This window comes from Drosophila rhopaloa, unplaced genomic scaffold, assembly GCF_018152115.1.
Source record: "Drosophila rhopaloa isolate 14029-0021.01 unplaced genomic scaffold, ASM1815211v1 contig_178, whole genome shotgun sequence".
Classification (NCBI taxonomy): domain Eukaryota; kingdom Metazoa; phylum Arthropoda; class Insecta; order Diptera; family Drosophilidae; genus Drosophila; species Drosophila rhopaloa.
In genome coordinates this window covers 42,603-67,471 of record NW_025335059.1, presented here as the reverse complement: position 1 = coordinate 67,471, position 24,869 = coordinate 42,603, and the positions used below count along the sequence as shown (strand labels likewise).

The 24,869-nt window shown below is 42.7% G+C and overlaps 2 protein-coding genes and 1 non-coding gene across 11 annotated transcripts; 2 read left to right on the top strand and 1 right to left on the bottom strand.

The window, feature by feature from the left end:
* Positions 1 to 521: 521 nt before the first annotated feature.
* On the top strand, positions 522 to 5,030 carry LOC108043373 (meckelin). Its single transcript, XM_017122058.1, has 7 exons — positions 522 to 813; positions 1,568 to 2,532; positions 2,650 to 3,824; positions 3,884 to 4,052; positions 4,509 to 4,596; positions 4,653 to 4,816; positions 4,880 to 5,030. The coding sequence occupies exons 1-7, from the start codon at positions 564 to 566 to the stop codon at positions 4,958 to 4,960; spliced, it is 2,892 nt and encodes a 963-aa protein (XP_016977547.1). The 5' UTR covers positions 522 to 563; the 3' UTR covers positions 4,961 to 5,030.
* Positions 5,027 to 24,790, bottom strand: LOC108043371 (transcription intermediary factor 1-alpha). Of its 9 annotated transcripts, none has more exons than XM_017122048.2 (10): positions 23,896 to 24,790; positions 10,586 to 11,978; positions 9,818 to 9,901; positions 9,361 to 9,746; positions 9,163 to 9,292; positions 8,452 to 8,717; positions 8,218 to 8,392; positions 7,301 to 7,661; positions 7,054 to 7,177; positions 5,027 to 6,990 (listed from the first exon to the last, which is right to left on the bottom strand). In XM_017122048.2, the coding sequence occupies exons 1-10, from the start codon at positions 24,094 to 24,096 to the stop codon at positions 6,727 to 6,729; spliced, it is 3,384 nt and encodes a 1,127-aa protein (XP_016977537.1). In that variant the 5' UTR covers positions 24,097 to 24,790; the 3' UTR covers positions 5,027 to 6,726. The 9 variants fall into 9 exon arrangements, with proteins under 9 accessions (XP_016977537.1, XP_016977538.1, XP_016977541.1 ...); XM_017122049.2 differs by having other exon boundaries at positions 5,027 to 6,987; XM_017122052.2 differs by having other exon boundaries at positions 7,301 to 7,637.
* Positions 13,437 to 13,520, top strand: Trnal-uaa. Its single transcript has one exon. It is a non-coding gene; the product is annotated as a tRNA-Leu (tRNA).
* Positions 24,791 to 24,869: the final 79 nt, after the last annotated feature.

Here is a 24,869-nt window from a genome sequence, read left to right as displayed (position 1 = left end):
AGCGAATAAAAAATTCCTCGTGGTGAATATTTAATATAAGAGTGCGCTCAATTAATTTAATAACCCCATTGATGGTAGAAGGATTTGACCGGGAATTAATTCCATCGCGTTGAATTTAATTTCTAAAATAGCCTCTGCCATATTTTCCTACAAATCGTGTGCAAAATGCCAAGAAAGTAATGATGGCAATCACAATTTTGAGCACGCAAAGTGCTGAAATATAAAAGGAAAGCCAGTGGGAAGTCCGGTAGTCCCAGGCGTAACAAGTCTCGGCGACTCATTACACTTGATGTGGCGGCCTCCTGACCCGGAATTTCGGTCGAGGGAGCAACCACCTGGGCCAAACCTCCGGATAATGGCCATTTTGCATGCGTGCCCGGCCAGAGTCCCGGGGGTTGGGTAGCTATGGCAACACCGCTCCCACTACGAGTCCACTTGTTTACTTGCCTTCCTCGGCGCCTTTCAAGTTGCAGCTGCAATCGATGGGGTGTTCAGTATCCTTTTGAATTTTGGCGCAGTGGCAACGAAGACGGCATAAGCTCCGGAAATCAAACAGGAACACGATGTGCTTCCTCCGGGTTATTAACTGGTTCCTTCCACTCGCTTGGATTGGCTTACTAATTCAAATCGCCAACTGTTCGCTGGCTAATCCTACGCCAAATCCCACGCAGGTGCCAACGCCCCACACTTTCCGCTTCCAGAATCCGCTGCAGTGCCTCAAGAACGAGTTCTACAACCTCAACTTATTCGATTGTGTGCCTTGCAATGAGGTTGCATCCGGAGATGGGGGTCTGGGAAAACTGCAGCCCGACAGTGAGTGGTAGTATTGATCAAACAGAACTGAAAAGGGTTGGCAAGCGAAGGGGCAAGAAACTGCATGCTATCCAAGAAAATATGTATATGTTTGTTAACCCCTTCTATTTTAGGTAACCTTAATAATTGTAATGATTTTGAATTATGATTTAAAGGGGATTGCAATATCTGAGAGCTTTATTTATTTATTAATCTTTGGACTGAGTAGAGTTGGGCTCTTCAAGTTATGAAATGCAATAAGGGATGTATTATTTTTTGTGTCATTGACCTGTGACATATATTTAATATATTTAGATCTTACATTAGATTTTTAATATATGACTAAAAATTAAATCGGTTTGACACATAAAGGCACTTAAATAAATTTCAAGAATAACCATAAAGTGCTTTTCCAAATTTCATATTTGTATTGACGTATATATGTCATTACAGGTTGAATGGGAACATTTACTCCAAATCATTTGTGATCCTTAATTTAAATTGTCCTAGCTTGAAGGAAAGATCACTTTCAGTTCTCACCATAAATCTACTTAGATTATTATGAAAGAGGAATTATTAGGGAATGAATGAGATTTTATTAAGTTTTTCTAGAGAATATATATTATCAAAGCCTACAGATAGAACTTACAATTAAATCGAAATCGAAAATACACAATAAATAAAGATTTGAGCAATGAAGAAAATGTTTTGGTCGCCAACAACTTAATTAAATTAATTCCAGCATATACTCTCTAATTATTTTCCCTTATTCCAGAATTCTCTTGCCAGTGTCCAATTGGTCACCTTTCCATCTATGAGCGAGGGAAGACGTGGCCCACCTGCGACGAGATTTGCAGCCCGGACAGGAATGATAATTGCACCTCGGTGTGGCTTCCGCAGCCCCGTCCCTCAACAGAATGCAGCTATCGGTACCTCAACTCCACGTCGGTCTTCGCCAGCCAGTTGCCTGTGCATCCGCTCATTTCCGGGATTATTCTGACCAAGACCAATCCGATGAGCAGCGTGGGCGATTGCCATTCCTGCGAAATGGGTCACAATTTCCGGTACCAGGATTTCTGCTTGGCCAGCACCCTGCTCCGTCCGTATCTGCACTACAATGCCTTCTGGCAGTCCACCACAAGTCCCAGACCGGATTCGGGTGCACCCAACCACTTCGGTGACCTCAAGTTCGTGGCCTTTTTCTGCCTAACCCTGCGAAACGATACCGCCTGCCAGCAGCTAGCCAATCTCTGCGTGCTCTCGCACTTTTCGCTGGAGAAGCATTCGCCGTGCAGTGCCTTCCTGCTCACCCAAGTATCGGATGTGGTGATGAAGTATGCCCACTCCGGCGAGCAAGTGCGCTCCCTGCAACCGTTTCTGTTCTACAAGAAGGGGCGCGTTACCAAGGACCTGCTCTCGAAGACTCTCCAGATGGCGGATCGCAAGGAACTCCGACTGTTCAGCACCACTTTTAGCCTGGATGGCGGACTCAAACGGTGGGGTGCTTTCCATCTGGAGATGCTAAACTTATGCCCGCAGCCGGCACCCAATTTGCTATTGGCTTTGCCCAAAAAGGACTCGGAGGTCTTTTGCCATCTAACTCTGGATCGACTTATCGATCTAGCCAGCCGGAAGGCTAACGATGAGTTCCTCACGGTTTACCTCAACTTCAGCAGCAACTGGCAGTATCTGCTTCACCAGCTTCCCGTCCTCATTGAAAACCTGACTCCGGAGAATCAGGTGAGGATTGATTTCTGGTTACCATTAAATCCCCCTTAAAAGCTATAAGGGAATCATAAATTTTTCTTATATTTTGTAATCCTCTCTTGAATAAATAATCCCCTTTCTTATTTCCAGCGCCCCCAGCCGGAGGAGTGGCAATTGGTGAAGCGTTTCCAGCTCATATCCGTCTCACCGCGGGATAATCGCCTCCACCAGACATTGCCACGCTACGAGGATGGCCACAAGCTTCAGTTGTATAACTCGTTGCGTTATGCGGAGGATATAGAGGTGTACTATACCCTGGATAAGGATCATCCGGATAGAGTGGGTCTGCCCCTCATCCGCCTGCGCTACCGCCGCATTGAGATGGGATCGGGAAATGCCTCGCTTTCCCAGCCTTATCCATTCCGCTTGAGGATTAGTTACGAGCAATTGAAAAGAGGCTGGGACTGGTTGGTTCTGGAGGTGGCGTTGCCCCTGCTCCTGTTGCTGGCCCTCGCAGCTGCCGTCTTCCGTCTTCAAAATTTGCGGAGGAGAAGGAAATCCGACCTTTGCCAGATGAGCAGCCTTCTGGAGTTTCTTCTACAGCTTGCCGGGAATGTGGCCTACGCTTTACTGGCCACCGCTCTGCTGCTCCTGCTCCTTCAGGCCTCCAATCCACGCCTGCTGAAGTTTCTCCTCTATCCCGCCTGTGTGCTGCAGTTGGTCTTCCTGGGCGTTCAGCTGTGGCGCTCCAGCCAGCTGGAACTGTTCCTCATCGACTGGGAAAGACCGAGGAGCAGTTGCGAGGGCCAGCGGCTGAACCTGGACAGCTCCTCCCTTTGCTCCAGTGTGCGCACCTTTGTCGCCGAGAGCAGCGTCTCCGCCTGGCGGGTGCTCTTCACGGCCAATGCCTGGATTCGCCTGAGTGTGAGCCAGAAGTACTCCACATTGGGTCAAGTCTTTGTGGTCATCGCTGGCTATCAGTTTCTGGAGAGGTTTACCGGGGATTTCGGATTGCGCTGCTGCTTGATAGCCGCCCTTTATCTGGTCACGTATCTGGTTCAAATAATAGGCCACCATCTGCTCATGGCCAATCCTCTGCAGAAGTTCATTGACCTCTGCAGTCTGGCCAACATCTCGTTGTTCTCGCTGACGGAGCCCGGTTTTGGCTACTACATTCACGGACGATCCCCACATGGCTTTGCCGATACGGACATGTCCTCAATGATTCTGCAGCTTCAGAGGACGCAGACTATGAGTGGCCGACGGGGATTGCTCATGGATTCGGATAAGCAGGCCTACATCATCCTGCCACCCAGGAGTCTTCAGTGAGTTTTGTGACTGTCATTTTAACGGGGCATTATTTATTATTTGTTGATTTGTATAGCATTTACCTGGAGCGGCTCCTTCTGCCCTTCCAAAGAAGCCTCAACGGCAGTCTTTCGCAGACCCTTCTCTACCAGAAGGATATCGTCCCCAGCATCGATGGCCAGATGGAACGCACCTCCATTGCATATGCTAGCGTCAATCGCTTTTTCTGCGCCTTTATTGATCATGTAAGTACCGACTTGTCACTTGTTTGCGCTGATCATAATGCATCAACGTGCGAAAAAAAAAAAAAACAAAATACATATCCGCATAAGACTGTGTGAGTCACATTTAATAAAGCTTAAGATAGAATCAGAGCCACCTATAAAAAAAGTAATGTCGAGGAAAGTTGTTCATTTCAAATCAAACTACATCAAATTGCTTTAAAAAAAAACCTTTAACAGTTTCCAAAAATAAACGAAAAATTATGGCTACTACTTGAATGGAGATTGAAAATAAACATTCTTTTTGAAATATTAAATTCAGGTTTAATGCTTGACTTAAACAAGCGTTCAGAACTAGAGTTTAAGTTTATTCAAAATCGTTTTATGATGTAAGAAATTTTAGTAAGTCAGAGGTGTTCAATCTCGCAAAATACTAATTCTTTAAAAAGTATTTTCATTAATTAAATATTTTTGTGACAGGCCATCAAGGACATGGACTACATAATAAAGGAAAAGTCCTTTATGGAGCAACTGCTCAATTGCGAAATCGACAACTACATTACTGAAAGTAAGTAATCATTAAGGTATCGTTTGCACAGATGTAAGATTGTTTTTATATTTCAGATAAAGGAACATTCTACATCGACGATTCGTTTAGCTTCTCCCGAGTTCTTCTTTTGGGTAACCATTTGCATATCTGTGTGCTCGAGCTGCTCTTGCTGCTATCCATCTTCCTGATGACTTCAAGCTTGTTGATTGCAGCTGCTGCAGCTTGTGTGTTAAATATTGTAGGGTGCCACATTGAGGAATCAATGATATACAAACCAACTAATCTCCATTATTTATTTTAGTTGCTGCGCCAAGTGTTTCGCCATTGGGTTCGACGCAATGTCTCCCGCAAGACACTCATTGACGAAAGATTCCTCTTGTAGCCCCCATGCGAAGAGCAATATCTGCGGGAGGATGGTTTCTTTGCCATATGAATAAAATCAATGGAGTACATGAAGTTTTTTTTATTATTTTATAATCCACTTGATAGTAAGTAGTACATTCATATACAGTGGTTAATCTTTAGTTATCGTAAAACTTACGGCTAAAACAGATAAAATAATTTCCATAGTTTCACATTTAACACATAAACATTCGCAGATGCTATGCATGGTCTTCCTGTGCTCGCTTTAGTTTTGCTAAGCTTTAGTTTTTTGATAGGATAGCACACATTGTCGTCCGTTGGGAACGTCGTACAAACATTTATGCATGGCTATTTAATTTCATTAATATGTTTCCGCCCCCTTATCATCCTTATTGTGGCGCCATTAGGAGTAGTAGCCGTATTATTATCTAGTTTAATTATATTTTTTTAGTTGTCCAGTGCGGATTCTGATCGTGTCTGTTCTTTGTGTATTGCATTGAAAACATTTATGAAAATATCGGCCCTAGCTGGTTTGGTTTTATTTTAGTTTCAACCCGGCATCATACAAAACTACATACACGCTTGGTTAAAGATATATGTATATGAAAAGGTGATTCTTTGTTGGAAATATGTATAGATTAATATGTACATCGCCCGCGGGAGTTGAGTCCCGCCGATCGATTGGTAATAAATAGAGCTACTCACTCCTTACACCTACTCTATGCTATTACGTCAAACGTACAACATCCAAATATCTATGTTTTGTTTATCCGTAATTTAAAGGTTTGATTCATCTGCGGAGCCTACACGCCTAGAATGCAGCTATCTTATTTCAAGTGTCTTCTTACGTGGTATACGAATGTATGCTGTTCTTGGGATGAGCAGGGACTTGGGGTTACACATTGTGGCCTTGTTAGGTCCTACTGATGGATGGTTAGCGGGCAATAAATATCGTACATGACAAATTCGAAATAAATGTAGAGCTACGTCACAGTGTTTAATTTAATGGTAATAATAATTAATTAATGAATAATGGGTAATTTGTTCATCTTATTGTTTTTCGCTATCACAAAAGTAAATACAACTCCAACAGAGATGGGTCAGAATGGGGTTTATCTCAAATACAAATCAGTTAAAATAAGAATGACGATTTTACTCGAACTTGAACACTTACAACTAGTTTTAATCTCTACTGGTTCTCTACAGAAAGGTATACATATTTATAGTTATATTTATATTAATGTTTATGGATATTCAACACTTAGAATTTAGCTAAACATATCTCATTTCAATTATCGATCGCCCAAGAATTCAATTTATTCCATTTTACGTACAAATAAAATCATATCAAATGACTTGCTTGGCTTTACTATTTACAATTTGTTTATAAATATGTCCGGACACTGAGGTTCAAAGGGCACATCAGCTTTTGTTAGGTGTATCTGTTTAGATGTGTGCACGTAACTCATGTTTTTGGGAAAGCCCACGGGTCATTCGCTCACCATAAAGCCTACACTAGAATTGAATTCGGAAACGTAGCTTCTGCGGCATCTACAATCCAAAGGCGGCGGCATATGCGTGTAAAAGCTGAAGCACGTAGTCAGCGCTCTCCTGGATAACATTGCTGCCGAGGCTGTGCGGCCGTTGCGGCATTTCCAAATCCAGCTCCTCCAGAAAACCAGGCAATTGCTGCTGCCCCGTCTGCGGCTCCCCTTGGCGGCGCTGCTGTCCCGAATCCTCCGGCTGATCCGCGTCCGTGCCCTTACTGCCGGGCATCAGTTCGTTCTATTCGTGCCCTGACCGTCGCGCCCTCTTGGCCGGCAAGCAGCCACCATCGCTATCGCCCAACGACGCTGATCCGCAGCTCTTTCGTCCGTTCTCGATGGGCGACGGCGAGCCAGTCGCATTGACACCCAACAGCGCCGGCGAGTTGGAGCTGCTGCCCTTGCCCAGCTGCTTGCTGCCCTCAAATTGCGGTAGCCACTTGGTCAGCTGCTCCTCGAAGAAATTCTCCAAGTATTTGGCATTGGAGTAGGTTTTCGTGTCCTCCTGGCCGAAAATTCGGGCATTAGTAGGGATCGCAAATAAGGCTGAGTCAATATTCACCCTCACCTGATAGAAGAGGTATGTGTTGGAGAAAATCAAACGTACGTCCGATACGAAGCCAGCAATGTCCTTGTAGTGGTTGGGACTGGATGGATCCAGGCGGGTGCGGATCACATCTAGCGACATGGGACTACAAATTAAGCATTTAAATATATTAATTTAAAAGGTAACTTCTCAAATCCGCCTTTTAGAGATATAATCTTAGTACCAACAAAAACCCCAGATAGACTAGTTAATTAACGTTGAAATTTACCTGGAAACAATCTCGTAGTATGATGTGTTAGCTGGAGACTCTGGCTCCCGGAAGTTCAGGCTCTGCTCGTACTGGCAGTAAAGCTCCAAGCAGATGCGCTGCAGGATGCGCAGCTCCAGGGCGCTCAGATCGCCGGAGGAGCTCTTTTCACTGCCCTCCGTCTTGGTCAGCTCCTTGAGGTTCACGCACAGCAGGCACTGCCAACTTTCGCTCTCGTCCGGCAGCGAGCTGATCGCGGGGATGTGACAATTCTGGTGGAACACCTTCGGACACTTGTCGCAGCACATCAGCTCGCCTCCGTCCAGACAGACGGCGCACCAGTCCTCGTTGGGATCATCTTTTTGTTCGTTTTTATTATTAACTGATATGATTAGTTTTGGGTTCACATTCATGGTTCGGATGTGTGTTCATGTGGGTGTGTCGAGTATGCATTGTTGTTGATTAATTCGAGTTGGTTTGAGTGTGTTGAAGTGTTGGTTTGGAATTGATTCAATTGTTAGTAATTTATAAGTGTCGTTCGTTTATTGCGCGTTTTGATTTTATTTGGAAAACGAGTTTTGTTTTGGAATGTTTGAAAATAGAAATAAAGAGAGCAAAGTTATGAGAATTTTAGAATTTTATTTGGTAAGCCAGCAAGCAAAACTAATGGTAATAATGCAGCGTAGCGTACCCAACCACAGACAAGTCCCAAAACAAATGGTATTTAACCTTCACCAGAATATACAACTAAAGCGGTTTGACGGCTGATGTTTAAAACTTAAGCTGGTAACAAGCAGGTAATCACTCAAAGACATAAACAATTGGATTTCCTCCACCTTTTCGGAATGATTAGGGCATGAGATTCAGCGCAACTACAACGCCACACGCACATGGAGCACATGAAGCACTTGGAGGCGGACAGCCTTCGGAGTACTTACCTTCCTGCGTGTTTGACAGATCCGTCGAGCTATGCACCTGCGGTGAGGTGGTTTTGGTACGACCCTCTGGCAGCACCTGCACTCCATTTGAGTCCAACTTGGCTATGGTGGCAATTAGATCGTTGATCGAGTCGTCGCGCACCTTGTCTATGGGTTCGGTGAAGTCCTTGGTGTTCTATAATTGTGAAAGAGATTAGGCAACCAAGCCTATTTAGAGGTGTTCTATACACCCACCTCATGTGTGCTGGGACTGGGCGTCTTTGGATTCGTCGAGGTGACATTTGAGAGTATCGAAACGGCTGGCCCCAATCCCAGGGCAGCTGCATTCAATTGGGCACTGGAGGAGCCGTTTCCGAGGCCCGGGTGACCCGCACCACCGCCCCCCAGGCTGGGCGGGGTGCTGTTCTTGAGCGTGTTTGGAGATTTCAGTGAGATTTTAAAATTTTCCGAGGTCTGGCGGCCATTCGCAAAAGGCAAAAGGGGGCCTTGCTGTGTACACACTAAAAATGGGAGGATACATTGTCAATAACCTTTTTATTATTTTTAACAGATCAAAGTTATTGTTTGTTTTTCATATAGTTTAATTAAAACAATTATTTTTCTTGTGTTATATTTAATACTATTTGAACGGAAATGTGCTGACGCTTTGTAATAAAATATGATAAGGAGTCTTGTGATTATAGAACTTCACTTGGAAAACACTCGCATTAACTAGCTTATCATAACCGAATTCCACAATTGTGAGTTATGATCCGCAACTTTCTTCAATTTAAGAGTATAACAAGGACAAAAGATAAGATTAACATATTAAATATAAATATATTGTAGAAAAATACTTTCTTTATCAAAAAGCTAAATATTTTTTAAAATGCATTTTTAATTTTGATATTCATTTAAATTATTTTAAAATAAATTAATTAGGGTTTGTTAATTTCAATTACTCACTGTTCGACTGTTGCGCGGATTGCGGTATGTGCCACTTGGCCAGGCTGTGCATGCCGCCGCCGCCTAACTGCGGGGAGGTCTGCGGTGGGCCGGGATTAAAGCCAGCCTGGCTCCCATGAAACCCCAACGACTGTGAAAAGGAGATGAATGGTTAGGTCTGCGACTTTACCATTAAGAAATTTCACTTTAAGAACTTACATTCTGCATGGCACTCACATTTTGCATGGGATTCGACATCATCTGGGGTCGCTGCAGTGCACCCGGCGAGGGGATCTGCCCACCGCCGCCACCCGCTGCTCCGGCCATGGCCGCTGCATGATTGGCCATGCGCTGATACTGTGACTGGAAGCGGGCATTGCTGCTCATGAAGTTGGCGTCCCGTGGCCCGCCTCCTGGACCACCGCCCTGCGGGAAACCCTGCTGGCCGGGCATGAAATGCGGACGCATCTGGGGGCCCATCTGCTGGTGGGCCGGCGCCGGTGCTCCCTGCGGCCCGCCCGGATAGCTGGGTGGGCCGTTGAATGCCATGTGGGCGTTGGGACTCTGCGCCGCCTGGTTGTTCAGCAGGCCCCGCAGGCTGATGTCTGAAAATGCGCGAGCAGAAAATTAATTTTCCACCTTGCCTAGTACTTGGGACTCCGCCCGTGGCACCTACCCATATTTTGCGGATGCGTGGAGGAGCTCACGTGCGGCTGGCCGTGTCGCTGCATACCCACTGGCGGCATGCCCCCGAAGCGAACTGCAACATAGACGAAAACCCATTAAAAAACTGTGCGGAAAATTATAACAGCAACTGCCTGGCAGGAGGTAGCGTCTTTCTGGGAAAACATACCTGCTCACCCAAGCAGCTGATATATCACTAAATCATTGAAGAAACAAAAGAAGCTTTGGTTCGCCGAACCAAAGCTTAAAACACCCCGGGACATTGATTGCTTCTAAACCACGTTATTATTATTATTTAAGGGAGAAGTTGTGAAGAAAATAAACACCTGGTATTAACTTATAATTTGAAATGAAAACAAAAAGGAGCGCTTTATATAAGGTATATTTATCTGCTACGACTGACATTATTGACTATGCTGAACGTAATTTTGTAGCTAACTTCTGAAATAATTGTATGCCGTTCAGAAATATTTATCTATCATGTCGCTACAAAATTTCACGATTTGTTGGTGTAGTCAAATTTTGAAAACAACTTGTTACAACCGTGTTACTTCTATGATAAATGCGGAATCTCGATTTTCGAATGGACATAATTGACTCGGCTAATGATAAACTTACATATAATTATTCTGCAACTAGACTGTCGTCTTAATTAATGTATTTAGTTGACTGAAGTGCAGGTTGATATATTAAGAATCGAAAAACTAATTGAAGTATCGTGTAAAGGTAACAAATAATACAAAATGAAAATCATGCGTACCCTTACCTGACCCGTCGCCCGGAAAGGAGCGACTCATGGACAGATTGTTGAACTGCTGCTGGGCGGCGTTACTGTAGAGCGGCGGTCCATTCTGCGGTACAAAGTTGACAGGCGGGCCGTTCGGCGAGAGACCGGCTGGCATTCCGGGCGGAAGTCCGGGACGCAGGGGCGGGGCCATGTTTGGGCTGGGCGGCTGGCGCGGCGGATGCTGCGGCTGGGGGGTGCCATTGGGCGAGGCCGTGGGCGGATAGGGCTTGCCATCCACGATGATGATGCCCAGCTGCGAGATTACCTTCTGCAGATCGGAGACCTGATTGAGCTGCACCTGAATGCGCACCGGTATCTCCGGGTTGGGAATATCCGCCCGCTGGCACTTCAGTTTCTGCAGATGACGCACCAACGACTTCTTGCTGGAGAGGATGGCGAAGTCGCTACCCTTATCCAGGGCGTTTTGCATAAAGTCAATGCAGTGATCCGTGTTGTCGGACAGCAATTGCAGCGTCTCTTTCTTTTCCACCAGCACCTTCAGTTTGCTATCGCACACCTCGTTCAATCGCATGATTAGCTGCTTGCCGCGGGTGTTTACCGTGTTGGTAATCTTCACCGCCATGGCAGTGATCTCCTTGATCAGGTCCTTCTTCTTGTCGTGGATCAGCTGCTGTCGGTCGTCGATCACCTTGGTTGCCGAGGAGAGAAGGAAGCGCTTGTAGTTGATCTCGGAGACAAGTGTGGACAGCGCCTGTCGCGACTCCGTGGCGATCTCGTGGGCGAACTTGTACTTGTGATCCCGATGATCGCTTAGCTGGCAATCTCGGCACGTGAGCTTGTCGCAAGTCTCGCAGAACAGCGATAGCTTCTCCTGCGTATGCAGCTGGCACATGTGCAGCTTGTCCACGCCAGCAGCTCCGGCCAGCTGTTCGTTGTTGGCCTCGTCCTTGGGCTTGATCGTATGGTCCTTGGTGATCTTCAGGCGCTGGTGGGCCTGCACGCAGCTGTCGCAAATGTATTCCGAGCAGTCAACGCACCATGACGTGGCCACCGCCCCATCGGAGCAACTGCTGCACTGGATAGTGGCCGCGGCAGCGCTCTTCTGGCCCTCGCCGATCAAACCCAAAGCGCCGACCCCATCGCCACTGTCACCGGCGGCACATTGCTCAATCAGGAACTGGTTGTCCACGATGAACTCGTTCTGCGAGGCATTGTCGCACACCGGACAATGGATCAGTGGCGGGAGGGAGCGGTCCAGCTCCGAGAACTTGGTGCTTACGCACTGGGCGCAGGCCACGTGGAGACATTCGAGCAGCTTGGGTCGGTCGTTGGATCCGAGCAGCTGGGCACAGTAGACACACTTGAACAGGGTGAACTTGGCCGATGCCGATGAGTTGGACTCCGACTGAAAAGATAGAATATGGAGGTTTCCATTACTAAACTGATTGAAAACAAATCTCATGTATGCACATCAAAATTTAATTTTAAGACTAAAGCAAATTATGTGCAGTGTGCATTCTTAAGGGTTCCATCTCAAAATTATCTTTAAATAAGTCGGAATTTGAACTTTAGATAAGATAATCAGGATAATTTATAGGGCACAATCATAAAGCTATAATGGTACAATCATAAAGCTATAAAATAAGGCCTGGATCATATAAGGACCGCACTTTCACTTCTCTTATTATAGTGACTTAGTGAATCTTATCTTATCTGTTCAACTCCGATAGGACTGACGAACGATTTATGAGGGTAAAACCCCAAATATAATATAATCTTTTTGACGTAGGTGACATTATGTAAATATACGATTGACATGTGCAGCAATGTGTTTTTGAGTCTAATGCTTTATGGAATTGACAATTTTTAGGATCAAAATCAGTTTTTAGTCTCGCTTTTAAATTTCTAATCAAATAAGTTGACCTTTTGAAGTCCCCAGTGCACATGTAAAGCGCTTAAAGTAAAATTAACAGACGAGTTATGTAAACCTTTTGTCTTATCTATATAGAGGCTTATCTGCACTTGAACTTTGTAACCGGAAATTATATTTCCTCAACCGCCGTCAAGTGCCCGAGATCATCTCTCAACGTCCAAGCCTCACAACTTCTTTACAATTAATAGCAGCCACTTTTGAGAGGGACTGAAAAATAAATAGTGCCTGATGTTGGAGCTGAAACTGGGATTTCCAACGTCTCTTCATGGCCATCCAATGCCAGGCGTCCCCAACTCTGTCTCCGAATGTCGCTGGCGAAGATTGATTAGTTTTATCTTCAGTTGGAGCACATAAATCCAATTGATTGATTATGTTTGTGCTCGATAAAGATTGTTGCACTGGTGTGCGAGTGTTTTACATGCAGCTCCACCGAGTAAAGTACAGTGTATACATATACCAACGGAAGCGCCATGGACATTGATGAATGCGCCAAAACAGCCCGAAGGAGGAACCGAAATCCGGACTCGAGTCCGGACATTGCAGGGTTGGCAGAGGGGGTGTTAGGGAAACTGAGAGGGTGAACTGCAGCGCACATTATTTTCGCACACGGATCCCAGTGCTAGAGCCGATCCGACGATCCATCTTCCGAACGAAAGAAAGTTTCGCCTCAGTTTTCTCCAGAGCCCAACTGCCAACTCAGCTCGCCACTTTCGAAACGCCTCGGCGGGCGCTCATAAATCATGCAAGAAACATCCATTTCGTTGCTAAGCACAGTTGCGGTTAACGGTATATAGTAAAAAACACATATTTTATATAAAAACACCACGTATGATTCAGAACATAACACAAAGTTTTAAATAATAAACCTTAAACTCCAACTGATTTAAATTTGAATATTTTTAATATACTTAAAAAGAAAGCGTTTTCAAGGCCAGGTTGGCCGAGCGGTCTAAGGCGCCAGATTTAAGCTCTGGTTCTCGTGAGAGAGCGTGGGTTCGAACCCCACACCTGGCAGAAAATTTTTTATATAAACTTTTTTTTTTAATTATTACATCGGTTGAATATCCAGATTTTCTGATATAATATCGAGGATATAGCGAAAGCAATAAAATTAGTGGGAAATAATTTGTCTACGTCTATTATTTTGGCATCCATTGTAAATGGAAGCTCGCCATATACCCACGCATAGCAACCAGTGAAGCGGTGCGCAGGGCATCTCGGAGTGGAGGCGGCCGGGTGCTCGGAAGGCTGCGTCCCACTTGAAAGCCATTCATCATGGGCTCTTCCCATCTCCGCAAGCTTCTCGCCACGGTTCGGGCTTGGATCGGTTATGTTCGGGTTGTTTTCGGCAGTTCGGATCGGTGCCGCGCAACCCACTTAGAGTTGCCCAAGACCCGCGGCACTGGCCCAGAGAGCAGGCCATTATAAATGTGGCGAAAAACCAGCTGCTACCCCCATGCTTCCATCGCATCGCAATGACTTGACGCAACTGGAAGCGGGTAGCAAACTCGTTTTCTCGGCCCGCACCTACAATGCGATGCATATATATTTATATACCATTAAAAGTTGTGTGTATGTATCTATGTCCGTAGCATCCCATCCGATTAAATGGCCGTCCGACATGTGGCAAGAATTTAAAGAATGCTTTTCTGCAAGTAATTCGAATTAATAGATTTTTCAATCATCCGAGTCACTCAAATGGAAAATGAAACTGACCCAAGGCTAATACAAAACATCCTGTTACTCTAAATTGAACATTTTGTGAGAATTTGTGATATAGCAAAATGCCTTATATAAATCCTTTGGTTTATACATTTTTACAGTAAAGGAGGATATACCTTATATTCAGCATTGACAGCATACCAGTTAATTTAAGACCAAGTTTCTAGAAGTAAGTACAAAGGTTCATAAATTACATGTTTAACCCATTAAAATTTTTGGCATTTTTCCTCCATTATACGAGAGTCTTCATCACGTAGACCATTAGCTTGCCACGCACATCAAAAAACAGCACGTTCACACGAAACTCAACTGAAATGGAGGGAAAAAGTCGAAGGCAAAAATAACTCTAAATCAATTTCAATTAGAAATTGTTAAAAGGATGCCCCAATAGCAACTACAGCAAAAACGGCTAACTAGAGTCGAGCAACAACACACAAAAGCATCAGCACGAAGCTCTAGAAATGGGAATTGATGGAATGGCGACATGACAACGACTGAATGAGTGCATTTATGATTGATGTAATTTTGATGAAAGTAAATTGTGAAAAAAGTTTTCCCCACTTCAGCAAACTCGCACCCGTCTCCCGATTGGCTTGGCAACGGACTTTAAAAGGCTTTGGCAAAATTTAATTTCAAATTTATTTTCGAAAAAGTTTCGGTCTTGTTAGTCACACAGAAAACTTTGTTGCAGAAATTAAATGAAAGAAGTTCCACAACTGTATTTCGCTCCTGTTCGCCATCCGCCATCACACTCGCACGTAACTCCCTGTCTCGGTCGCACACTCTCTCCCCTTTCTCTTTTTTTTCCACAGGTTTGAAGCTGTCACAATACCAGAATCTGTTTAAAGTCCACATTGACAACTTTCGGACACATTTCAAATTCGAAATCCATTTTCTGAGGCACCCTCAAATCCATTAATTGTGAACGTCCCTCCATCAGAACGAGTCCCCCAACGCCAAAAGCCAGAGATCTACAGATATGGCGGAATATATCGCCAGAGTCAGCGGCCAAGGTAATCAATGCCTTTTCAATATTTTGAAGAGTTGTAAACTATTTATATTTTAATTATACAAAGTTTTGGTGATTAAAAAACGTTTTAGGGTCACAAAGTCTATTGGGAAATTGTATTGGCAGTTGTATAAATGGGGAAATCGTTTTGTTTCGAAGCAGATAAGCAGGGCTGCTAAATCGTGTCGATTAGTGCCTGGAAATAGCACATTAAATAAATGAATACTGATTTTAAAATGGTTGATAGAAATACACGAAGTATTAATTGGTACTAATGTTTTTGTCTAGACACGTTTGCAACTATCTGAGGCTTTTAATAAAAGAGAGACTTTTTGTGTCGAAAATGGTTTTAGTGATTCCTGATCAGCATCAAAAGTCACTTTTGTGATTTAAAGTTTTAGTTTTCCGTACCGCAAAACAGAAAATTGGTCGACCAAAAATGGTCGCAGGACGAAACAATGTAAATCCTAATAGCTATATAATTATGATCAAAGCCTAGCGACTGTCGAATAAAAAAAATCAAATCCTAATTTATATAATATGACTGGCAAAATAGCCTGGAATCATTGAGTCTATATACACACATAGACGGCTTCCATTTTGTCCTACGTTGCCTCCATGCGTGGTCTCGTCCTGATAAGAGGTATTCCTTGTCACTCAATTTCAGGTAGGCTTACAATTTAATTAAGCTTTATTTAAATGAAATTTAAGGAGAGTTGGGCAATGTGGTGAATGACTCTCGGAGGGACTCTGTACAGCCGCAGCGCCTGCTTGCAGTTGCAGTATTCGTGTTGCACTTCTGGGGTCTTCCCTCCCATTAGCCAACACCCACATCAACCCACACACGCCACCCGCTGACCAGGCCATAAATCAGTGCAATATGAGACATGCATCATGGGAGGTCTGTCGTCCTTCTGGTTGCCTGCCGATTTCAGATAGAGATGAAGCCCCACGCTGCTGGTCCTTCCTGGGTTTCTTCGGATTTCAGGCGGTTGATGATGGCCGGCCATCGCTTGTTTATTGTTGCTCCTACATCAATTTCGTTTATTTTGCTTATTTACAACACAAAACGGCAGGCATCAGATGGCACAAGCATATGTGTGCGTGAATGTCCTTTGAACTTTTTGACATCAAGAAATTCCTTTGATACAACAAAAGCCGAAAATTAATTACGTTTAGAATTTCGGCTGGGCACACATTTTGGTCAAATCTTCAATCCGTCATTTAGTCTGTCCTTAGAAGTTGACAAAGCAATCTCCGATCGGTTTGGTAAAACAATATATACATACCCTTAAAGGAAATGCATACATCTAATTTAAATTTACAATTTACGCAAATGTAAATTAATTGCATGTAGTTCGCTACGCTTTCCACTTAAGGTTCATTCGCCACAGTTCCCGTTTTGGGCACAGCGGATCCATTCGATATGCTCCGTCGTTATGGTCGCCGGTTCATTAAGTCTGATCAAAGTAATCAAATTGGAAATGCTCCCCAGATATGTACAAGCTGAGACAATAAATTCTGAGATTCTTTGGGGCTGGTAAAGTGCAAGACCCGGATTTTAATATGGAATGAAGCCATATTTATAGCCCCATTTATGATAATACTAATTAATGCCGGCCAATGTTCAATTTATCTGGGGGAAAGTACAAATCGTATGAATCATCCGGTGAAGCACAGTAAATGTGCAATCGTGTTTATGGAAAATCCATGAAGCACTCAAAATAACTTCTTTGCCGAGCACTAGGACTTGGGTGACAGACTGGCACATCAAAGTCCATCAACCTTATGATACTTTTCTCTTTCACCCCCATAAAATCCCCCTCCCCCGCACATATAAACCATCCAGGTTTATATCGAGCGGGAGCGATGAAGACAAAACTTGCTCTTGAAATATTTATGAGGCTTTGCAATAAACTAAAATTTCAAAGACACAACGCTCTCCAAAATGGCCGCCATAAATTGGTAGAAAAGGTAGAGGGAGCAATGAAGAAGGAGGCAGATAGAGCCGTATAAAATATATTATACTCCCCATAATAAAAGCGAAAAACTTGATTGTACCTGGAACTTGTGAACCAAGTGAACCCAGAGGAAGTAAGGCCAACTCGGGGCGTTGGGGGGCGTGGCGTGTCGGGCCGGGCCAAAAGTTGTTGCGATTTATGCGACGCCATCGGGATCTCAACCGAGTTGCAGGGCCAGGAAAGGTGCAGCAGCTGATAAATATTAATGGTGGGGCCACCGCCAGATGTACATACATATAAACAAACCCAATTCGCGAGTACAGCATAAATAAATAAAATTGTGAATAACCAAACGCAACGAGTGGCGTCGTATACGCACTAAAAGCATTCGAATCCGAATTCCAAATCGTGGCGGACACTTCAAATCGGATTCGTATCTATTACCAATGAGAAGGGAGGTGGAAGCGAGCAGGAGCAGCGCCATTTTGGGCCATTGGCCATTTGGTTTAATCGCGGACATATCCGGCCAACGTCGCTGCAATTTCCGTCAGGGAGAAAGAGGAGGATGGAGGAGTGAAATGAACCACCCGAAACCCACCTAATGGACAGACCCTAATGACCCAACATTACATTTCATAACGCAATTTAAGCTACCAAAAAAAGTATGTATGTACATATAAATAAATTGCTATAAAAATTGTACCATATAAAGCATGATTGTGGATTACCGCTGATAAAACACAGCGATTCAGAAAAAGGCGGAAATTACACATTTATTTTAGATATGTATTATATCTAAAATTCCAAGTATAACTCAAGATAATTTCAAGTGTTTGGGTTTTTTCATTTAGCATTCTTAAGAAAACAGGGGTGAAATGTTTTCGAAAAATTTTGGGAAGCTATCTATATTTTAAGGTTAACACATAAATGGTTATTTTTATGACGAGACCCATTAAATATTATACTTTTTTATCCTTCGGTTGCTTTGCTCGAATGTCTCAAACCACATCGTTTCCATCGTAAAGATTTAATTGTATGGAAATCGTAAATGGCACGCCAAGAACGAACAGAAAAGTTTTGCTTTATTTTATGAGAAAATCGATGGAACCCATTAAAAGTGGTGGCAACTGCCAAACTGCAGGTCCTAACTGAAGGAAGTCGTCTGTGCTTATGTAAATAAAATTGCTTTTCCACAAAAATGTCATCATTTGACAGACCCTTTTGTTGGGACATTAGGGAATCCATAATGGCGCTGATAAGTGGAACTTTCTGCCCAGAATGACACACCCAACGAGCTGTAATAAAGTGATTCATTGAGATTACAATGACAGCCAAGCATTATAGTTTGATTGTGATGATCGATCGGATCCTTTACAAAGATAATTTATGAACAGCGGTTACCAAAGGAAACTTAATAGCTGTTCACTGCAATACGATTTCGCTTCAAGGTAAGCAGTTAATCATTTTCTGTTTAGCCCCTAATTATATGTACTCCAATTGTATGGAAAATTTTGCAATTTCTAGTATATTTACTCAGCTGCTTGCTGGCCCAATACTAAAATGTTTACTTAAAAAATAAAAAACAGATTATATATAAACAGAAACTCAAGGACACACGAGCACAAAGAAAGAAAGCAGAAGTAGTCTTTCGATTATGAGGCATCAATAGTATGTTGTTTTTAACATTTATTGTATCAGACAATAATTAAAATTTGCAAGTCTTAATTATTAAATGACCATTTTTTGTTACCACACAGATGTAATTTCCGAATACGCTATCAAACCAGTTTTCTTGGCAAGAGTTATTCTCTTTAGAGGATTGTAGAACTAAAAATGCTTTATAAATGGGGTTTGCGGTTTTAAAATGTTCTCTTGGGGATGTTTGGGTTGGAGGCACTCCGCTTTTTTCAGTTGGGAAGGTATGTATAATAATTATCATTCCCAATCATGTTGTGAGCATAAATTCAAAATTGAAAATCCCTCAGTGGGGACCGAAGACCAAAGACGTGGAGCCAACTGAAACGAAACCAGGAAACCGCAAACTAATGAACGGACTGAGCTGTCGGCTGGTCCCCGGATTTTGGACCCCAGGGCTGCTGCAGACGACGGTTGACGGTCGGTGGTGGCCAGGGCAGGGCGTTGTGGTTGCGTTGGTCCGACGAGCTGGTGGCCCTCGGTCTCTAGGAGCTTACCAAAGCCGTCACAGCCGCCGTTGCTGCTGCTGCTGCGGTTTGCGGTTCTTTTTGTGCCCGATGCAATTGTTCCTGCTCCCGGAGGCCATGGCATCAGCAGACACGTAAATACCATATACATATATATGGAATGAATGGAGTGTGCACGAAGTACGAGTGTTTTCCAAAATGGCGACTCCCTGCAGATGTAGATACACAAACCGGTAAGACTTCCCAGTCAGCAGGGGGCCCGAAAATCGTGACGGCAGTTGCAGGAATTGCCATAATATGGCCGATATGGGGCTAGGGCGTAGGCGTGGGCGTATCCGTGGGCGGGCCAAGGCAGCTGAACAAGCTGACGCAGCTCAAAAACCTTCTTACGTCTGCCTGTGCCTAGGAGCCGTAGAATAGGCAATCAGACCGTCTCGTTTCTCAGGACTAATGCAGCTTATAAAACTTTGCCAGAGACGAATCTCCCGTATGCTATCTGCTATTCCCCTCCACTGACAAACGCTCCACTTTAAAGTAACGTCAATTTGGTTTGCTTTGCCACCGTAGCTCGACTGCACAATTTTTATTGTTGTACGTTATAATCCTCTTTTTGTGATCGGATTATGTCCTGTGTAGCACCTAATCCCCGCACAGGAGTGCGACCAGCGTACACATGTTGCCAATGAACACCGCCCGCACCCACACCCCCATCCTCCATTCATCCATCCGCACTGATCCCGCAGTCGCAGTCAACTTTAATTACGCACTGGACGTCGATGGATGGATTAGGGCGGTCTTACGCCCACTGACTGCCCGGGAAAAGCAATTAAAATGTGTATCTCTTGGATATACAGTCCAACTTCTACAGATGAAACCATTTTTAATTTTCTGTTTTAAATTATCAGGCATTTTCTCAGACATCAATTATTTTATCAAGCAATTATATAAAATTAAAGTTACACAATAATTGCAATCGTGTAGACTAGCAGATGGTACTATAATAATGACAAAAACTTTATAATATTGGGAAAGAAGCAGGTGCAGGCGAAATCGATTTGATTACTATCAAAATATACGTATAGATTAGTTATATTGATTTACTTAAAAGTTAACTAATGTAAGCAACACTGTTGTAGTCCAGACTTTGAAGGACTTTATAGGGTGTCTTAATTAGCGACATTTGCGCAACACAAAAAATCTTTAATTATTAGATCCAACCTACCAAATCTTACAAATATTTACAAAATCTGGAATTTGATTTCTAATGGCATGACTTTTGATACTACCTAATTGCCAGTAGTCTCGAATTAAAAAGTAGATGCTTAACTGTATGTGCGATAAAAGACAGAAAGAAAATAGCACGGAAACGGTCCGAGGATGATAGGTGAATGGTGCCTGTGAATGAGATGGTGGCAGTGTCAGCAGGTAGATGGTAAAAAGTGAAAAGAAAAGCATTTTCCAAGATCTATCCGGCCCGATTGCCAGGTAATCAAGTTAATTAGAAACTTTACTTTTTTTGTGAACCCAACGACTTTTATTTGGAAGGGTTGGGGCTTCCTAGCACCGACTGGCCATCGGCACTTTGCCTTCTCCTCGTTTTGCTTTGCTTGCATATTCTCATCAAATTAGAGTTAATTGTACGTCATTAAAGGCAAATTCTGAGAATTCGTTTCGGCATTCGTCGGTATCTAACAAAATGGCGTCGTATGATTTTGGGTTTCCATTTATTACGGTGTCAAGCAATTTAATTATAACCTGTCGCATGCATGTGGCAATAAGCAAAGTACGTACTAACGAACGTATATATTTATGGGAGTATTAAATATGGCCTCGTCGAGGGTTGGAAAAGTGCATTCAGGTGCAGCGTTTTGGAGATGACATATGGATGCTCGCCAACGGGCACTTCCTCGTCAGCTGTCACTTTTAATGACTTAAACCCGCCATTTTGACAGGACTGAAAGATTAATAGGTTTCTCTTTTCGTTTAAGCTCCAGTGATTTTGAATGGTGTACAGTATTGGGAAGCTCAAATAATCTACAACAAAAGCAGCCCCTAGGTATAATAATTTTAAACCAAAATACCTTCGAAGTGCTTTCAATAAACACATTTTAACCAATAATAATACAAAGCTTTTCAGTTTCCTTGAGGAGTACGACTATTCTGTATATTAAGATATAACACAAAATGTTTCTTGCTAAGTAATACCTTTGATGCAGGGCTAAGCTTTTATTTCGCGTTTCTCTTTGTTTAGCTATTCGTGTTATTGTGTCCATAACTTTATTTTATAAAAAGCCTATCAGTATGTATAGATAGTTTTTTAGGTGTTGCGTTAAGTAATTAAAAAACGAACAATAAATAATGCTTTCAAAAAAATTATCAATTAAAACTAGTGAAAGCATCATATTACGCTACATAGAATATTTTTTCATTTGAAATGATATATTAGACTTTAATGTTTATTGGTTAATTATAACTAAATCCTAAAGTTTTAACATATATTTTAATATTATTGGCTAAGTAGAAAGCTGAAACCTTTGCTATTCAGATAAATTTGTCTAAGAAAATTTATCATATCCCAGTTATATTTAAAGTATTAATTTGAATCTAAAATTGAACCCAATAATTTCTCATCTTCAGTCATTTCTGATCTCAACACCCTGAAGGAGTACATTCCACTTAAAAGGTTACACAAACATTTTGCTCACATCAGAAATGGGCATTAAGTGATATGGAGGGGATTTAGCTGTAGGGCTAAGGTCGGGACTACTCGAGGGCGATCTGGGCATGGGTATGGGTCTGGGTCCCGGAGTCTGGGGCCTTAAGTGCCCCCACCGACCGCAGCAAACACAATCGCCTGCATGATTGACGGACGGATTGAATGAGTGCATGTCATTCCCAGCATTTGTTTGTGTGCGAGAGAGAGTGGACACTCCAAAAGGAAAAAATGTACTCAAGGCAACATTTATTTGCACGGGCCGCCGGAATGGTAAAGCTTGAGTCTTGAATACAGTCAGACTTCCACAATTGAAAGCATCACATGCAACTTAGAAAATTTGAGCTCGAGCGACTTCTAATTTACTGTAAACTTGTTTCAGATTAATTTAGCACGGAAGATAATGTAGCTAATTATCACATTCATTCAAGTTACATAGTTACAAAATAGGTTAAGTATAATTATGGTTGTTAGTTTCAAATCTCTATAGTATAGTCGTATACAATTCATTTAAAAAAAATATTTGAATTTGCCCAATTTAATTTGTAATTAGGCTACTTATTTTATGTATGTAGGTCCAAAAATTATATTTATTTTTCGACTTAACAGTAAATATTGAATACAAGGAACCCACTTTAACTGATACAATCTCAATCTCAATATCAAAATATATAATTATTCAATATAAAATTGTATATTCAAATATATATTGAATTTCAATGTCTATTTTGTAAAAGTGTAACAAGTTTTATTGTTATTTTATATATTTTTAATCAGCCACTAGTTGTTTAGTCAAACATTTTCTTTTGGTTAGGTTCTACTGTAGCTAAAGAGCAGCTCAGGCGCGACGGAGCGCAAACAACAAAAGCAGACACTCTCGCTCATCTGAAGAGTGGCAACTGCAGCTGATCCCAAATGGAACTCAGCTGAGAGCTTTGGGAAGTGGAGTTGCTCTTCGGGAAAGAGAATCTCCGAACAGTTCGTACAGAAAATGGGAGCGGGCGAACGACAGTCCAGATCAAGCTTGCTGATCTGTTTGCACACGGGGAACCGGAGACCATCAGCACGAGATTTCAAGTCACAAGTACACTGAAAAAAAAGTGGCTCCTACATGAAACATATAGAAACCTACTTACATTTTATAGCTACCCAACAATTTGTAAATTCCTTTAAGCCTTAATAGTAAAAAAATAGATTTAAGTTTTGATGAAAAATTATGTTGTATAATATATATATATTATTATATATCATAACTTATTAATTTTTGTATTCTGTTTTTGGATCAAATTCCATTCTTGCTCAATAAATTTATTATAATAAAATAAATATTCAATTTTCCTTACTCCGCACAAAAAGAATTATGGTTTAAGAGTATGAATAATCTCCTTTTTTTTCTGTGTAAAAACTGAGACTGGGCCGCGAAAGTGAAACACACTTACATTTGCCTGCAGTTTGTTTGTCTGCCTGCCTTACTTGTGTGCGTGGCTGCGTTTGTTTGCTTTGGCCTGGGAAAAAGATAACAAATGCTTTTTGCACGAGACTCGAAATGCTCTTGATAAGGAACGCAGCACACAACCCATCAAACCAAAACAAAAGTTTACCGAGTGAACGAAGGGATAATTATACAGCCGGTTGTTATCAGCAGTGAAAACACGTGTGATTAGGGGGCCTCAATTAACACAAGTTAAGGTTAATTCACTTTTACACAATTTGATTTGTCAGTTGTGTTTTTAATATGTTTTGGAACCACATATGTGGTTATATAAGTTTCCGGTATTTACACCATTTTAGTAAGAATGTATTGTATTGATGTGACTCTTACCCGCTTTTCGGCGCTGTCGCAGGGATTGCTGAGGCTCAAAGAGGAGGAGCTCGAGGACGAGGTGGTGGGTGCTCCGCTGGCCGTGCTCGGTATGCTCATCTGTGGCAGGACATCCGTGGGCACAGCGTCCAGTTGCTCCTGCTTGATACCGGCGATCAGTGGCAGGAAATCGTTCTTCAGCTGCTCCAAATCCATATCCATGTCGGCTATATCCTGTCCGCGTGCGCGGTCGACTTTGTTGGTTTAAATGGGAGAGTGCTAATTATAGCAACCGAATGAAGAGGTCGAATGTTTGCTCAACAGCTGCCGCCTTGGAACAGCATGATTATTGTGTTGTGATTACAATTTGGACGAGGTTATTGTTTTGGAATAAGTTTTTTTGGATTTGGTTTTACCATTCCTATGCTCAAACTCTCACAAACACACACACACACACAGAGAGGGGCGCGCACCAACACACACGCGCGTGGGAAAGCAAAAACAACGCCAATTCACGATTTATGATTTTTATCAAAGGTTTTTGCTAATTTTTATCGTTTTGTCTTTGGGGGCATATCTTCATTTAGATGCTAATGCATTTTCATTTCACCTTCGACTTCTCGGCTTGCAAAAATATTCTCGCTCTCTCTCTTTCGTGCAGAGCGACAGCCACAACTTTCGTTTTACATATACACGTTCGCTCGCTCGAATTTCCCTATTTTCCCGTCTGGCCGACACTTTTCTTTTCCCTTTGCTGCGGCATTTTCACCAGCACGCACTGCAATTGTTTAATGACGTTTCTAAGTGGATTTGTTTAGTTTTATTGGCGTAATTCGCTACAAAAACACACGGTCTCACGGCGTTTGCTCTCGTTGGACGCTTCTTCTGTACAAAAAATGTTCAGCCATTTTGGATTCAATTAATTCATGTCGGCGTTGCCAGTGCGTCGGAATGTAGGGGCTGTTACATACGGCCGTAACAACGTAAGCGTGTAT

Coding starts and splice junctions, on each gene's coding strand:
- LOC108043373 (XM_017122058.1), top strand. CDS start 564: ATGTGCTTCCTCCGGGTTATTAACTGGTTCCTTCCACTCGCTTGGATT. Junction 3,825..3,883: donor CTGCCACCCAGGAGTCTTCA/GTGAGTTTTGTG, acceptor TGATTTGTATAG/CATTTACCTGGAGCGGCTCC. Junction 4,817..4,879: donor CAGCTTGTGTGTTAAATATT/GTAGGGTGCCAC, acceptor TATTTATTTTAG/TTGCTGCGCCAAGTGTTTCG.
- LOC108043371 (XM_017122048.2), bottom strand. CDS start 24,096: ATGGATATGGATTTGGAGCAGCTGAAGAACGATTTCCTGCCACTGATC. Junction 9,293..9,360: donor ATGTGAGTGCCATGCAGAAT/GTAAGTTCTTAA, acceptor TCCTTTTCACAG/TCGTTGGGGTTTCATGGGAG. Junction 8,393..8,451: donor CCAGTCCCAGCACACATGAG/GTGGGTGTATAG, acceptor TCACAATTATAG/AACACCAAGGACTTCACCGA.